At 43.7% G+C, this 17,503-nt stretch overlaps 2 protein-coding genes across 5 annotated transcripts in view; one reads left to right on the top strand and one right to left on the bottom strand.

The window, feature by feature from the left end:
* Window positions 1-5,822: 5,822 nt before the first annotated feature.
* On the bottom strand, window positions 5,823-9,700 carry LOC126691405 (uncharacterized). The gene is made up of 3 exons (XM_050386452.1): window positions 9,683-9,700; window positions 7,772-8,416; window positions 5,823-6,428 (listed from the first exon to the last, which is right to left on the bottom strand). Exons 1-3 carry the CDS (start codon window positions 9,698-9,700, stop codon window positions 5,823-5,825), a joined length of 1,269 nt encoding a protein of 422 aa, XP_050242409.1.
* Window positions 9,701-15,503: 5,803 nt separating this feature from the next.
* Window positions 15,504-17,503, top strand: part of LOC126693440 (kinesin-like protein KIN-7O) — a 29,490-nt gene continuing 27,490 nt past the window's right edge. For 2 of the 4 annotated variants that reach the window (XM_050389397.1, XM_050389398.1), the window contains exons 1-5: window positions 15,506-15,693; window positions 15,790-15,879; window positions 16,117-16,235; window positions 16,833-16,946; window positions 17,037-17,118. In XM_050389397.1, coding sequence (XP_050245354.1) covers window positions 15,570-15,693; window positions 15,790-15,879; window positions 16,117-16,235; window positions 16,833-16,946; window positions 17,037-17,118 — 529 coding nt within the window. In that variant the 5' untranslated portion in view covers window positions 15,506-15,569. Of the gene's footprint in view, window positions 15,694-15,789; window positions 15,880-16,116; window positions 16,236-16,832; window positions 16,947-17,036; window positions 17,119-17,503 lie in introns of all 4 variants that reach the window. The other 2 variants (XM_050389396.1, XM_050389399.1) reach the window with 2 other exon arrangements.

Genomic DNA, 17,503 nt, shown 5'->3' with positions numbered 1-17,503 from the left:
CAGTTCAACCAAAGGATGGCCGTCCACTCCAGGGACGAGGCGTTAATGTGTAAAGTGTTTCCCTCCAGCCTGGGGCCCCTGGCCATGAGATGGTTTGATGCCCTCCCACCAAACTCCATAGACTCCTTTAAACAGTTGACGCAGGCCTTTGGCTCCCGCTTCATCACCAGCACTAGAGTCCCTCGGCCCCTCGATTCCCTTTTATCTCTGTCCATGCGAGAAGGAGAAACGCTGAAGGCCTACTCGGACAGATATTGGGAGGTGCACAACGAAGTAGAAGGAAGTCACGATGACGTCGCCATCAATGCCTTTAAAAGGGGCTTGCCGACAGAGCATGGCTTAAGAAAGTCTCTTACGGGGAAGCCAGCCACCAGCGTTCGGCAACTCATGGACAGGATAGACAAGTATAAAAGGGTCGAAGAGGACCAGCAAACCGGGAAGGGAAAGGCGAAGTTTGTCCCTCAGGAGAGAAGGGACTCCAGGTCGGACCACTTCAGTAGCAGCAATAGGCCGAGGAGAGATTATACGGAACAATCGAGATCCACAGGGGCTCAAGTAGTCCACGCCGTGTTCCGAGAGCCATTACACGAGATCATGGAGAAAATAAAGCATGAACCCTTTTTCCAATGGCCGAATAAGATGGCGGGCGACTCCTCAAGACGCAATCAGAATCTATATTGTGCGTATCACCAAGAGCCTGGTCACGTTACTGATGAATGCAGGAACCTGAAAAACTATTTGGATCGGCTTGTCCGAGAAGGAAAGCTAAGGCATCTGTTGCAACGCCCTGAGCAATCAAATGTCGATACCAGGCAAAGCGCTTTGAGGCCACCAATAGGCACGATAAATGTCATTCTTGCCGCACCTGGGAGAACCGGTTCCGGCTCGTTCAGAGTAATGTCAGTGGGTAAGTCCCCGGCAGAGCCAGGTGGAAGGGAGTCCAGGAGTACTAGAGGGAGGGCCCCGCCATTAATTGGGTTCACGGAGGAGGACAAGGAGGGAACTATTCAGCCCCACGACGACGCCCTAGTCGTGACGCTCAGAATAGGAGGTTATGACGTGAAGAGGGTGTTAGTTGATCAGGGTAGCGTCGTGGAGGTGATGTACCCAGACTTGTATAAGGGGCTGAATTTAAAGCAGGAAGACCTGTCTCCATACGATGCTCCCCTGCTTAGTTTTGAGGGAAAAATCGTCATCCCGAAGGGCATGATCAGATTGCCTGTGCAAACAGACATAGAAGTAGTGGAAGTGGATTTCATCGTGGTGGACGCATACTCACCCTACACGGCTATTGTGGCATGGCCATGGCTTCATACGCTAGGGGCTGTGTCGTCTACCCTGCACCAGAAAGTGAAGTATCCGTCAGAGGGCCGAATCAAAGAGATAGTGGGGGATCAAGGAATGGCCAGGCGATGCATGGTGTCGGCAATTGCTCGACAATTAAGCAACGTGCCCTCCACTTCAACCGGGAATACCTTATAGCAATCAAGAACCCCGGTCCTATCTACAGGTAATGAAGGACCGGCCATGGAAGTGAGCTGCGAAGAGCTGGAGAAAGTGTTCGTCGGATCAGACCCCGAGAGATTTTTCCAGATCGGCTCGGAGCTACCAGCATAGGAGAAGTCGGCGCTGATTAATTTCCTGCGCCGAAATGAGGACGTATTCGCTTGGGATCCTTATGAAGCACCTGGGGTTGACTCAGACCTAATACGCCATCACCTTAACGTTAATCCCGCCATTACCCCAAAGAAGCAGCCCCCTCGGCGCCCATCAAGGGAGCATGCAGACGCTGTGAGGGAGGAAGTAGCAAAATTGAAAAGAGCTGGGGCTATCAAGGAAGTGTTCTACCCCGAATGGTTGGCGAACACAGTCGTGGTGAAGAAGAAGAGCGGGAAATGGCGAGTCTGTGTGGACTTCACGGACTTAAACAAGGCTTGCCCAAAGGATCCTTTCCCAATGCCGCGGATAGACCGACTGGTCGACGCAACTGTCGGGCATCCCCGAATGAGTTTCTTGGACGCTTTCCAGGGCTACCATCAGATATCCTTAGCCGCGGAAGACCAGGAAAAAACTGCCTTTGTCACCCCAATTGGTAACTATCATTACAAGGTGATGCCTTTTGGCCTAAAGAATGCCGGTTCGACCTATCAAAGGATGATGACTAGGATGTTTGAACAGCAGAAGGGAAAAACCGTCGAGGTGTATATAGACGATATGGTAGTAAAGAGTAAACTGGTGACCGAGCACATCAGGGACCTTGACGAGGTGTTTCACATTCTGAGAAGGTACAAGCTGCGACTGAACGCCTCCAAGTGCTCATTTGGAGTGGGATCGGGGAAATTCCTTGGCTACATGGTAACCCATCAGGGGATTGAGGTTAACCCTGACCAAATAAGGGCCATTCATAGTATACAGCCTCCTCGGAATCCCAAAGAAGTCCAGAAGCTTACCGGCATGATAGCAGCTTTGAACCGTTTCATCTCCCGCTCGGCGGACAGATGCAGACCTTTTTTCCTCCTGCTGCACAAGTGGAAAGGTTTCGAGTGGACTGAGGAGTGTGATGTAGCATTCCAACAGCTCAAGGAGTACCTCACCCGACCTCCGATCATGTCCAGTCCCGAGGCCGACGAGGTGCTCTATGCATACATCGCAGTCGCCGATCACGCGGTTAGCCTAGTACTGATCCAAGAGGACAACGGCACGCAACGGCCCATGTATTACGTAAGCAAGTCGCTACAGGAGGCAGAGACCCGATACCTCCCCCTCGAAAAGGCAATATTGGCTGTCGTGCAAGCTACAAAGAAGCTTCCCCACTATTTTCAGGCGCATACAGTTGTTGTGCTAACCCAACTTCCATTGAAATCAGTGCTCCGTAGCACCGACTACACTGGGAGAATAGCTAAATGGGGAACCATCTTGAGCGCCTTTGACATCAGATATATGCCACGCACCGCCATAAAAGGTCAAGTCCTTGCCGACCTGGTAGCTGAATTTGCGGAGCCAACCTTGGAAGGGGTGGAAGTGCAGGGATCACCGAACGACGATAGGAGATTGGTCAGCGCGATTTATGTGCAAGAACACGATAAGTGGAAAGTATACATTGATGGTGCAGCAAACCAAAAGGGTTCTGGAGTGGGGCTCGTTCTAATCTCGCCCGAAGGTATAACCTTGGAGAAGTCGTTGAGACTGGGATTCCCAGCAACGAATAACGAAGCTGAGTATGAGGCACTGCTGGAGGGGATGTCCATGATCCGAAAGCTGGGTGGGAAATGCGCGAGCATATTCTCGGATTCGAGACTCATAGTGGGGCAAGTAAGCGGGGATTTGGAGGCGAAAGATGAAAGAATGCGACAGTATCTTGCCCGAGCTAAACGCCTACGTGCCCACTTCGACGACCTCAGTTTAACGCATATACCCAGAAGCGGGAATACCCACGCCGATTCTCTGGCAACACTGGCCACATCCTCGGCTCAGCCCCTTCCGCGGGTTATTTTGGTCGAGGACCTCTGCCGCCCCACGGAAGAGGAGGCTAACGGTATTCGGGTACACAACGTCGGTGAGTGGCCAAGCTGGATGGACCCTCTTGTCCAATTCTTGAAGAACGATTCCTTACCGGACGACAAAGTCCAGGCCGACAAAATCCGGAAGAGAGCTCCTCGATTCTGGTTGTCCGAGGACTCCAAGCTCTACAGGCGTTCATTCTCGGGGCCATACTTGCTGTGTGTGCACCCAGCTGCTACTGAACGCATTCTGGAGGAGTTGCACGAGGGGATTTGTGGAAGCCATACGGGGGGCCGGTCCCTCTCCCACAGGGCTATGACGCTGGGTTACTGGTGGCCGAGCATGCATAAGGAGGCTCTGGAATATGTGAAGAAGTGTGACCAATGCCAACGGTTCGCTCCGAATATACATCAGCCGGGTGGGGTACTTAACCCATTGTCCAGCCCTTGGCCATTTGCACAATGGGGCCTAGACATATTAGGTCCGTTCCCCAAAGCTGCCGGGAACAAGAAGTTTCTTCTCGTCGGCATCGATTACTTTACGAAATGGGTTGAGGCTGAGGCGCTGGCAAACATTAGGGATGTTGATGTCAAGAAGTTTATCTGGAAAAACATTGTCACCCGATTCGGCACCCCACACACCCTAATCTCGGACAATGGCCTGCAATTTGATAGCAAGGCCTTTAGGGAATATTGCAGTGAATTGGGGATTGTCAACAGGTACTCTACACCAGCCTATCCGCAGAGTAACGGACAAGCCGAGGCAGTTAACAAAACCATAGTGAATGGGCTGAAGAGGAGGTTGGACGACGCGAAAGGGAGGTGGGTTGAAGAACTCGCCCATGTTTTGTGGACGTATCGCACCACGCCCCGCCGATCCACGGGAGAAACCCCCTTTTCGTTGACTTACGGGGCCGAGGCCGTCATCCCATTAGAGATAAACTTTCCCTCCCAGAAGACTGCTCCATTCGACCCTATTGTTAACAATGGGCTTCTAGAGAAAAGCTTGGACCTCCTTGAAGAGAGAAGGGATTGCGCGATGGTGCATCTAGCTCAGTATCAACAAAAGCTCAAGCGGGGCTATGACGCCAAGGTGAAGTCGAGACCCTTGACGCCTGGGGACCTAGTGCTGAGGAAAGTCCTGGGCAATGCGAGGAACCCTGCATGGGGAAAACTCGGGCCAAACTGGGAGGGTCCATACCATATCACCTCTGTGGCTGGCATTGGAGCGTACTATTTGGAAGACTTGGACGAACGTGTAGTGCCACGTCCATGGAATGTAAATAACCTGAAAAGGTACTTTTATTAATGAAGAATATTTTACTTGATGTCGCTCTACTGTGCAATTTTCAATAAGCGTTAAACAGAACCCAAGTCTTGCATGGCTCCTCGGACCACAGACTTGGGGGAAATTAACCACGCAGCAGTTTTCAATAAGCGTTAAACAGAACCCAAGTCCTGCATGGCTCCTCGGACCACAGACTTGGGGGAAATTAACCACGCAGCAGTTTTCAATAAGCGTTAAACAGAACCCAAGTCCTGCATGGCTCCTCGGACCACAGACTTGGGGGAAATTAACCACGCAGCAGTTTTCAATAAGCGTTAAACAGAACCCAAGTCCTGCATGGCTCCTCGGACCACAGACTTGGGGGAAATTAACCACGCAGCAGTTTTCAATAAGCGTTAAACAGAACCCAAGTCCTGCATGGCTCCTCGGACCACAGACTTGGGGGAAATTAACCACGCAGCAGTTTTCAATAAGCGTTAAACAGAACCCAAGTCCTGCATGGCTCCTCGGACCACAGACTTGGGGGAAATTAACCACGCAGCAGTTTTCAATAAGCGTTAAACAGAACCCAATTCTTTCATCAAGGGTTAACCTTTCATGATTCACGTAAAGCGTTAAAGGGAGCCCAAGTCCTGCGCGGATTCTTAGCCATGGACTTGGGAAAAATCAGCATTGTAATCGTTGTTGCTCAACTACAAAGTGTCGCAATTCTAACGTCTTCATTCATTATTGTTTGACTTTAAGCAGTAAAAGGGTAAGACCGATATTCATGATGAAAACAAAATAAAGTAAAGCAGCGATATATGTAATTAAATAACTTTTGTCATATAATGTTCAAAGTAATTCAGTTCAGAAATATTAGCAAGGATCAAACAAAACAGAGTACAAAAGCGGGACAGACGAATTCCTATTCTACGTCCCTAAGGGCCCTGAGTTGGGGCAGGCTGATCATCCACTGCTGGGTTCTCCGGGGCGATCTCCTGGGCCTGGGCAAGGATCTCGCTGATGCGAAGACTGTCCTCGGGTGACTGGCCCTACGTAGCTTGCTCCATGCCTCCAGTCTCGGGAATAGGGGGATCTGCTGGAAGAGGCTCAGTGGAGGCGACCTCCCCAGGAGTCTCACGTATCTCCGCAGGGTAAAAGATGTTCTCAGCTTTCCTGAGATCAGAATCTGCGGGGACGGCTTCCCTATCCATGGCCAATCCCCAAGTCGAGGTGACATAATCCCTGCAGACAGTGGCGACTTCCTCGGTCAATCTTTCCTCAGTATCGTGAACCCCACGTTCATACGAAGCCGCCACAGCCTTCTCGGCAACCTCCCTAGACAAGCGAGCTTCCTCCTTTGCCCTTGCAAGCTCAGCCTTAAGCTCCGAAACCGCTTGTTGCTCCGCTGACAGTTTTTCCTCAGAGTGTCGGAGCTGCTTGCGCAGCTCTTCGGTTTGCTTTTCAGCAGTCTTCAGGCCAGCCTCTGCACTCGCATTGGCTTTCTTTATTTCTTTCAGCTCATGATCCTTACGATCAAGATCTCGTTTGAGATCGCTCGCGGCCCTCTTAGCTGTAGCACGGGACTGAGCCTCCTTATGCGCATCCTCTCGAGCTTGCTTGGCCCACTCCTCAGCAATATAAATTTGTTGGGTGACCTGCACTCAGACGGAAATGAAGACGATACCAAGATAAGACGATAAGAGGGTTCTCAACACGAAGATAAGATAGAAGATTCCACTTACCACAGCCATGTCCCTCTTCAGTGACATGAAAAGCTCTGGCTGACGAATCTTCCTGAGGCCTTCCATATCACGGGGCAAGAGTAGAGGCTGCTGTAACGCTTCAGCCATGAACGAAGCTTGCTCACGCTGGGACTCCCATAGGGTCGCATCCCAGAGGATGGGAGCGCCATCTAGCTCGATCCGAGGAGACCATGTTCGTGGTCCCCTCTGAGTGACCGCCTCATCTCGGCTCTCAGTCAGGGGCGGAGGCAAGGGGGGTCCAGGGGGGGCAGTTGCCCCCCCCCCCGACCTCCCAAAAAAAATTCTATATAGTATTGCAATTTACAATCCCTGCCATTTTGACCTCAAATGTTCCATACTCAGAGGACAAATAACACTATTTTGTCTTTTTCCATATATAGGTTCCATAAGAAATAACACAAACGTGCCATAGGTTTATTTGTCTTTTTAAACAAAACTATGTTTTTTGGGTCCTACTTAAAAACCATATTCCTCTTTTTTTTCCTGCCGCATGTTCTTAAGCAACTGCAATTTTTTTTCCCCCTGGTGCCTTTGTCACACAATTATTTCCTTTGAATTAGGGTATCCACATCATCATAATAATAAAAAATAATATTTAAGACATTTTATATCAAACTAAAACCCTAGCCTCCTAATTGTTTTCTCTTCTATCTTAACTTTTTCACAGTTTCAAACACTTTATTTTTGCCATAGACCAAAATTTTAACTTCTTAGTTCTTACCACTTAAAAGAATAGAGAAAGAAATATTGAATTTTACATAACTTTTTAAGAGTATTCAAGGCCAAGAAAGTACAACTTTGCAGTTATATTTTTATTTCCTTAACGCTTTTACATTGATTTATTTTGAGGAATCAAATCACATGTTTAACTTCTATGTCTTTAAATTAATCTCTTAATTTGATTGTTATTAACTATGAAGTGATTTTATTTATTTTAATTATATAAAAGTGTACTTGTAAGCAATTGAGATTATGATGAAGCCTAATCAAAATAATGATTTTCAAATCAAATTTTAAACAAACTTGTATCAAGGTATATTTTGCAAATCTTCCAATTGAGTAAATTAAACTAGGTATGCAAATATAAATTAAAGTTTATATTATATTTGATCTTGTATGACAATTACATTAGTATATAATTGTTTATCTATTTTGTTATTTATATTGATTAGTAATATTTAGATTAATTTTACATTCAATCTAGTCTTTCAATTTTGCCCCCCCTAAACCAAAACCTTGGCTCCGCCACTGCTCTCAGTGGACCTGGTTCCTTTTTCTCGGGGCTCTTTCGTTTCCTTGCCCTTCTTTCTAGGCCCGGCTTTCTCACGGGCAACCTCTCCCTCCTCCGCCTCTTCTACAGGCCTTTTTCGCCTTAGGTTAGGCATAGGCTTCAGCGTCGCACCCGACGAGGGAGGGGGAGGAGGAGCGGGGGATTTGGAGACAACCTGCCCTTTCGGGAGTTCCTTAGAGGTCTGCCCTTTGGACCTGTTGGATAGGAGACCCCTGAGGCCAGTCCTCGGTTGGAGGTCCATCCCCTCTTCCTCTTCGGTGTCCTCGCTGATATCAGGCTGTGCGATGACCAAACCAGTACCAGGAGCCACTGAGGCACGGTCTAAATCAGCGTCAGAATCGGAGATCTCTACTACTCTGACCGAAGCCTCCCCTTCCTCAGTAAACTGGAACTGATCTATCTGATCCTCTAGGGATGAATGTGAAGAGCCGGCCTTCTCCTCCTCCTCTGGGATAATTACTGGGGGAAAGATATGATTGGGAGGTAACTGAACAGGAGGCAGATCTGTATCAGCGAGGAACCCTGGTATGGACACGTCAATCCGTGCTAATCTCGGACTACCGGCTCTAATAGCTTGTCCGGCTTCTACCTGGGCTCGAGTGAGCGGAATGTAATCCAAAATCAAAGGAGCCGACCGAAGTTGTCCGTCCTCGCTGACAAAAATCTCGGACCTCAGGAGGTAATTTAAGGCTGGGACATTGACTAGGCTCAGCCGAGGAGTTGTTCGTTTTTTGTCTGCAAAGGCCGTTAAAAGATTTATGTTAGTCCGAGGAGACATGCAACCAAACCAACAAGTTCAAAATAAAATAAAAAAAAGAGAAGAAGAAAAAGAGGGGGAGGAGCTTGAAACTAAAGTCCTCCCCACGGCATCTAGTCCTACGACACCCCACCTGGCTCTCCCGCCCTAGTCGGACAGTGAGGTCCGTCAAACCATGGCCCGGAGACGATCACATGGTCGTCCTTCAAGCCTTTGCTGGATTTCGATAGGCAGGATATCAACCTCACTTCGTCATTCCTAAACTTTAGATAGTATGTGTCGCTGAGCTTATGGCATTCATAAAGATGAACCACATCGTGCCATGAGAGGCCGAGGTTCATCTGACCGTTCAGGGTTTCGACACACCCCAGGATCCGGAACAGATTAGCAGTACATTGATAGGGGGCCAACCTATGACCACGTAGGTAATCCCTAGTTATTCTCCCCATCGGAATAGTCATTCCTCCTTCCACGAAGGCTATCATTGGAATTGCGACCTCTCCTGTTCTCCGTTTGAGCAAAATGTCCTCCAGATGACAGTATTCTAAACCTACCTCCGGTGGGATACGATACTTCGCCCTGAAGCCCGCCATACCGGCCGGAGAATCTATCATTTTCTCAAGCCTACCCATCCCCTCTAGTCCTAAAAAAGAGCAACTTGAAGGCAGTATGATTAATGAAGAATGATGGAGAAGAAGCACGCACTTACGGGTAAGAGGCACGAAGGAGTCTTCAAAAGAATGGCAGCGAAAAGTAAGAACGGACTGAAGGAATAAGCTCTGAGAAGTTCCGAATACTGAAAGGCTCGTCAAAAGTGAGGGACGAATACCCTCAAAGCCTGTTATACTCGGTAGAAATTGAACAGACGCACTCGCGTCTAAGGCACGTGAAGCGCTGTCCACTGTAGATCCTGCCTTCAACCGTTGGATTGGGCGAGTGTAAAACCTCGAAAGTTGCGGTTACTATCCCCAGAGTCATTAACTGCCCACAGCATTAATGAGGCACGTAAAGGCGTGCCTTCACCCCCTACACGTGTGAAGCAGTGGTTCACCACGAGCCGTCTAGTGGGTATCAAAATCCCGCCTTTTCTCCTCAGACCCAGAAAAAGGCCGGCATTTTGAGGGGCTATTGTGGGGGATAAAATCTGTCAGCGAATGTTGGGCCGTAGTTCATGTACCAAGCCCAACCACGATAAGAAGAAAAGGCAGGGGGCGCAGGATATCCCATCCTAACTATGATGGGCCGGGCCTGTTTAGGGGCGTCCGAGGAGGAGTACCTCCTCGGACTCGCCAAGTGAGCGTCAAATTCGCACCTCCTACCTGGTGAAAGGTCACTCAATACGAAGGAATGGTGCATGGCGTCCAGGAAGGGGGGCAACCACAACTGCCACATTAAATGCCAAGGAACTACTTTTCCAGCCGCATTAATGTGGAAGGGACAGAAAGGCAGAATCATCTTGGCCAGTGCAACTCACAGAAAAGAAAAAGGATGACCTATGGGACAGGCACTCAAGTGGAAGGTCAGATGGTTGACAAGTGTAGGGTCATGATCTTAGGAAGGATGCTATATAAGAGAAGAAGATCCCCATGGAAAAAGGATCGCAAGCTGAAGGAAGAAAAAGATAGAGAAGGAAGAGAAAGATAGAGAGCGAGAAAAGAGATAGAAGTATAAGAAACAGCCCCAGGGACCATTACTCCAAGAGTTCGAAGGGATATCCTTACGCCCAACTGGTTGCATGGCATGGTCGTAACTACATTTCCTCTGTCAAGAACTAGTTCTGTAACCTACTCTCTACAAATTCATTGTTGAGGGACTTTTGGGCCAGAATCACCCGCCTGTTGGGCCAGAGCCCCAAAATCGTGCCCCTACAGTTATAATAGATGAGTTGTCTTTTAGGTTTGTTGAAGGGTATGGGTTTCAAAGATATTCGACAACCTTACAACCTAAGTTGCGAATTAGGGATATCCCATCTCGTCAAACTGTGGCTAGGGATGTCATTAGCATTTATGGTGTTAAGAGAGAGAAATTAATGGGGGCCTTGAAGGGTCGTAGGGTGTGTCTTACTATGGACACATGGACTAGTATTCAAAATTTGAATTATATGTCCCTTACAGGTCAATTTATTGATGATGATTGGAAGTTGCATAAGAGAATTTTGAATTTATGTCAAGTTGAAGATCATAAGGGAGAGACTATGGGTAGAAAGATTGAGACGTGTTTGTGTGAGGGGGGTATTAATGGCATATTCACTTTAACAATGGACAATGCTAGCTCAAATGGTGCCACCATTAAGTTTTTGCAAACTGTAACTAAAGATTGGGAGGGGACTGTTTTAGAACATGAGTTCTTACACGTGAGGTGTTGTGCACATATCCTAAATCTGATTATGGGTGATAGTATAAGAGAAATTGATGCATCCATTGCTAAGGTGTGTGAAGCTGTGAGGTATGTGAAGTCCTCACCAAATAGGAATCAAACTTTTATGGGTTTTGTGGAGAGATTAGGTATTGAGTCTAAGTCTCTTCTTTGTCTAGATGTACCAACTAGATGAAACTCTACCTACCTTATGTTAGAAACCGCACAAAAATTTGAGAAAATGTTCATACAAATGGACTTTAAGGATGATACTTATTCTTCATACTTTATGAACAAAGAGAATAGTGGTGGTATGGAATCTCCTAGTGGTATTGATTTCCAAAATTGTAGAACATTTGTGGGTTTTTTGAAATTTTTTTTACAATGCAACGAAAAAGTTTTCAGGTTCTTTGTATGTTACTGCAAACACCTTTTTTGATGAGATGTTTGTCATTTAAGAGAATATTTCCCATTTAAGTAAATCTCAAAACCACCTATTGAAAAACAAGGCAACTAAAATGGAATCTAAGTTTGATAAGTATTGGGGGAAAGGGGATAAAATGAATTATTTATTGCATGTGATTGTGTTCTTGATCCAAGAAAGAAGTTGAGGTTTTTAAGTTTTGTTTTTCTAAAATTTATGGGAATGAAGTGGTTGATGTGATGGTTGAATTGGTGAGGGGTTCCTTGGTTAAGTTGTATGATTATTACTCTTGTGTTGATTCACTAAAAGCACAAGTACTAAGTGGAAGTGAGAGGACACACATAGAAGGTGAGTCAATTGGTTGTAGCGATCCATATGTGATGGTTAATTCTAGGTTTAACCGTTTCTTTGAGGTTGTGCAGTCTATAGGGTGTAGCAATGAGATTGACAAATATTTGGCTGAAAATTGTGAAAGTAGAAGGGGGGATGTGAAATTTGAGATATTGGGGTGGTGGAAGGCCAATTCAAATAGGTATCAAGTGCTGTCCAAATTGGCTAGGGATGGGCTAGCTTTACCTGTTTCTACTGTTGCTTCTGAGTCAGCGTTTAGTACCGGAAGACGCATACTTGATCAATTTTGGAGTTCAGTTTCTCCACTTATTGTTCAAAATCTTGTTTGTGCACAAGATTGGCTTCAAGCCTTGGTTCCAATTTCTTTTCGTAAATCAAAGGATGAGTTAGAGGCCTTGGAAGATGAATTTCATGATTTAGGTAATATGTTAACTTCCAAACTTTTTGTCTATTAAGTGCTATTAAATGTGTCTTATGCAAATGAAATTTAATCTAATAGCCTTCATTTCTTTCTCTTTTCTAGTTATACGTCAAGCAGCAGCAGGTGGTGGAAGTTCAAGCTCAAGCAAAGGTATCTCAATTAGTGTTGATGACTAATCACTAATTGGGTAAGTTTCTGCCCTTACTATTATTTCTATTAAGTTTGGTTCTACCCTCTCTATTGTTTTTGGTTATTATTATTCAATATTTTTTGGTCTTGTCCTTATATTTCTATTGATAAATATCTTTTTGCCCATTTTCTTGTAGGAGGAAGGACACATTTTGTATAAGAGGCAGACTTTTGGATACATATTGGAAGTTCTTTTGACATAGTGCTTTTCTAACTTATAATTTATAAATCAACTATTGCTTATAGGAAAGAAAACTTATTAAGTTTATAGGTTTTCTTTTCTATAAGTCATGGACTAAACTATAGAGTAGTTGCTCTTTAATGCTTTAGAAAAGTTATTTTTTGGAAAACTTAGGTATTTCATAATTGTAACCAATTATAACTAGCTACTGCCTTAACACTTGCAGTAACTACCTTTTTACCTTCTCTGACTCTATGGAAATATTGCAAGATGCTCTTGTTATCTTTTGTTGCCATGCTTGTGGTGTGGTTGTGATTGAATTATTTGTTAGAATTTGTTTGCTGGCTTGTGTAAGTTGTGTTACATGTATGGAATGGTTGGCACAACTTGGCAGGTTTAATAGGTTGAGATGTGCTTTTGTGCTTATTAGACTTTCTTGATTTGTTTTTGGATTTTTAAGGTACTGCCCAGGTCTTAATGCTAAGACATTTTGAAAAATTTTTCTTTCTTGTATTGTGTGGTTTTAAGAGGTGGATAGAAAGTGATATTATGTGTGTTTTTATGTGCTTGCTAATTGCCCAGGTTTTTACGTGTTATTTACTGTATTTACTGTGTTTGTTGTCATTAGATGTGAGCTAGAAACATTAAATTTTTACTGATAAGGCTTGGAGGCGCAAAAGATTCAAAGTTGTGTAATGGCATACAAGTTAAGTTTGAAGACCCAATTTGAAATAAAGGATGTGAAAAGAGGCCCATATGATATATGTACATGGTTCAAAAATATATAAATCTTTGTTAAAAGTAAGCCCATTAATTTGGGCCCAAAAGGCCTGTCAAAAATTGAGTTAAAAAAAATTATGCAAATTTACAAATTCAGCCCAATTCGAAGCCCAAACCCACCTAACCGATGAATCTGACCCGTTTAACCTATGACCCAAACCTCTAGGTCTGACCCATATATTGGGTTGGTTGCGGGTCACATTTTTGGTAACCTGATCCAATCGAGTTGAGTCCAGGTCAGGCCCAAACCTGAGTCAACCGGACCCGTGGATAGCCCTAGATGGAAGGCGGAGAACGTGAGCCCAAAGGCCTATATGCCTTTCATGTTGCAAGAGTTAAACACCTACCATAATGTACAGCAGAATCAAACAAACACGGAGGCAATAGCAAAGACGTGAAGGCCAGAAAAGTAATGGATTCAGATGGAAGTGGAGTATACACACAGGGCCCAAGCACCACCTACTTGTACCCAGCCAATACATAGGAGGTGGGCCATGGGTCAAGGGTATGAGAGGGCGTGATTTGGCGGTGGGGAGAAAGAGGGAGTCTATTTTAGGGTTCCCGCTCAAACTTCTTTGGGGAAAAATGTCTTGCTGGTATGACATTTCACCCAAAAGAAGTAAGTATGAGCTGGAACCACTAGATGCATGCCATAGAGGTAGGTAAGGGAGGGGTTTAACCTTTATCTAGATGAGAGTAATGAAAACAAAGAGAGGTAAGAGACAATACAAGCCATTTTTGTTTGGGAATGAGGCGTGGTGCAGCCAGCACAGTGTAATGGTAGTGGCTGGGCAGTTGGCAGGCCAGTGGACAGTCTTGGAAGGATGCCCACAACAAGCCAAAAGCGGCTGAAGGGTAAAAATGGTAAATCCTACCATGACGAGTGGTATAAGAGGCCATAGTTGTGAACAGTGAAAGGGGGGAACAACCACGACAAGAAATAAAGATAAAGTAAGGAAGAAAAAGAGAGAAGATAAAAACACAAAAATCAGGGAAAAGCATGAGTGATGAGAATAGAGGCATGCATTAATAGGCTACCCATTTTTCTCTCTCCTGACAAACTTACTCTCTAAGATGTTAAGAATTAGGGTTTAAGCCATCTAGGTCATTTTTCTAAAGTGTGTAATCTCTATGGCAGGAGTCTTCTCTGAGGTTATCCACATTGGAGATAGGCTTATTTTCTAGACTTGTGTTTGCTGAAAAGCTAAAGCCCACTTTCTTTGGCAGACGAGTTTTACTTTTTGGTTGATAAATGATTAGCTTGTTTTCTTAGTACCGAATTTCTTGCTGTAATCTCGTTATTCGTGATTGTATTATTCTGCCATGATCTTGTTATATTCCTTTGTTGTGTTATTTAGGTGTTGGTGTTATTTGTAAAATGCTTTAGTTATCTTGCTATATTGTGTTTCTTGCTGTAATATCTGTAACAGTGATTCTTGCCTTGAGCACGCTGTACATTCAAGACTCTTGCCAAGGCGCGTCTATATTGGGATGGCCCAACTTACGCACAAGTTGGCCTAAGGTGTGTTTCACTTAGGTCAGTCCTAACTCTCCTACCTTAGAATCACGGGTCGTGGTGTAGCAGAAGAGATCAAAGCCCAACAACACGAAAAACCCACCACAACATTTAATCGCCACTCTTTTTTTAGAAGAACATTTAATTGCCACTTAATCAATGAGCTTTGGGCAAGATGACTCGAATTAAAAAGAAGTGTTATATTCATAATATTTTCATAAAAAATTATAAGTAGTAAGCTGTTATTGGTTCTAATTTGAATCTAAAAATTAAATTATTTTTTTCTCATTCATAACAACCAAATAACAACCTGCCATTTAAGATTTGTTATAAAAGTGTTATGAAAATATTTTAAATATAGCATTTCTATGAATTAAGACGAGATGAAATTTTAATTTTGATAAAAAGTTAGAAATGAAATTCCAAGTTTTAAACATAAATAAAAGGGAGACAAAATCAAAATAAACTTAAACATAAAGAGTGCAATTTGCGATTTACAACTAAGACCAATGAAAAATTAAAAAAAAAAAGTTTTTCACCTTTCTTATTCCTAGCATTTTTCATTATTTCAATTTTGAAACTTTAGGGTGTAGTTTACTTTATATATATATATATATATATATATAAACTAAAAAATCAAAATGATACCTCAGGTTATTTCCGTAATTTAAAACTGCGAAACTCAAAACTCGTCCTCAAGGCGGGAACAACAATTTTCAAGAGTGCCTTTTCATTGTTTTGAACCTGTCACACAAACACACAGCGGAAATGGAGAGAATAAACGTGGCTGTGCGTGCAAGGCCGCTCTCTCAAGAGGACGCCAAAACCAGTCCATGGCGAATCTCCGGCAACTCCATTTCCACCACCAACAACTCCTCCAAATTCGATTTCGGTACTAACTACTAACCTCAAATTTCCTTTTTCTCTTTCTCTTTAGGGTTTCGGAACTTGAAAAATTCACTTTTCTTTCAATTTTTTCGTTTCGTAGATCGGATTTTCGGCGAAGACTGCACCACCTTCCAGGTCTATGAGGCTCGCACTCAAGAAATTGTCTCCGCAGCCGTTCGTGGTTTCAACGGTCCGTGCAATTTCCACTGCAATTTTTATTTGAAAATTTTCATAATTATATGCCGTGGCTGTGAAATTTGTACGATCGACATTATTTTATAATTTATAAACATTTGTGAATTTCTTAAATTTTGTGATTTTTAGGCTGAATCTCTATCTTTTTTAAAACTCGGCTTGTTATTTGCTTCTGTAACTATATGTTGTGGCTGTGAGACTGCTTAGAATAATCTCATTTTCTTTGCTGTAGGCACTGTGTTTGCTTATGGGCAAACAAACAGTGGGAAAACCTATACAATGCGAGGCTCGGAAGCAGAACCGGGGGTTATTCCACTTTCAGTGCGTGATTTGTTCAGAACAATTCAGCAGGTACTTCAACCAAGATCCTCTTGTGCTTCATGAAAATTAATGTGCAATTTCATGTTTTTTTTTTTAAATTTATTCAATAAGATTCGTTCTTGACCTTCCCTTGGTAACATTTATGAGATTGGGTGTTTCCTTTGCTTCAAGTGGTTATACAATTACGTTTAATTTCCGGGGCTTATTTATTGGTATGATGCATATACTATGTAATTGATTGATCATGGCCTCATGAAGTAGAGATCACTGTTTAAAAACACTCATACTTATTCATGAAAAAGGTGATTGATCTTGTGTTGTTGGGGCATATAAACATGAGATATGGGGCTGGACTCTTCTGATTATAATGGAAAATTTTAACTCTCGAGTTGCTAGGTCTTGCATGGGGAAACTAATGGAATTGTTACTTATTGTCTCACCTTCACAGCTTACTCATCTATCTGAGTCTTCTATGTGATTCTTCCTAAAAATATTGATCTCTAGCACTTGGGTTTATGGTTTTGTTCAACTCTTTTAGTGCATTGACTTTTGTAACAGCTTTTTTATTTATAAAATTTGTTGAAATTTTGTAGTATATAAATGTTATAATTCATTGTTCTATTTTAGGATGTGGATCGAGAGTTTCTTTTGCGAATGTCCTATATGGAGATCTATAATGAGGAAATAAATGATTTATTGGCTCCTGAGCACCGAAAACTGCAGATTCACGAAAGTATTGAGGTACTGTGCTATTTACTGTGATGATATTGTAATATCTTGTTGGTTTCACACTTTCACTGTCTGTTTACTCTATTTCCCTCATATTTGCAGAGGGGAATATATGTTGCTGGCTTGCGAGAAGAAATTGTTGCCTCTCCTGAGCAAGTCCTTCATTTCATGGAGTATGGAGAATGTATAGTTTTCTTTGTACATTCTTAATTTTGTTTTTTGTTTAATTAGTGCTCAAAAGCGCCATTTTTATCTTCTTTAAATGTTGCCTATGTGGCTTACATTGTTGCTCTTGTATATTTTGAATAACATGTTACCTAGGTCAGGGTGCTATGGGTGCTCAAGTTCGATTATTGACTTTTAGTAATCCTCATTTCTGAGGCTTTTCTTTTTTGAAACTTCACATTTCTAAACATTTATTACCTTAAATCTTTAAAAGTTAAAATATTTTTCATCTTTCCTTCCCAGTTTTAAATCTCGTCATACTCACCCTTGTGTAGGGCACTTTTGGTCACTCCTTCTTTCGATGTCTCCTTGCTGTTATATATACTGGACAATGTTAGTCTAAT

Source organism: Quercus robur, chromosome 7 (assembly GCF_932294415.1).
Source record: "Quercus robur chromosome 7, dhQueRobu3.1, whole genome shotgun sequence".
NCBI lineage: Eukaryota > Viridiplantae > Streptophyta > Magnoliopsida > Fagales > Fagaceae > Quercus > Quercus robur.
Note: the sequence above shows the minus strand (reverse complement) of the source record. Positions and strands in the feature narration are given on the sequence as shown.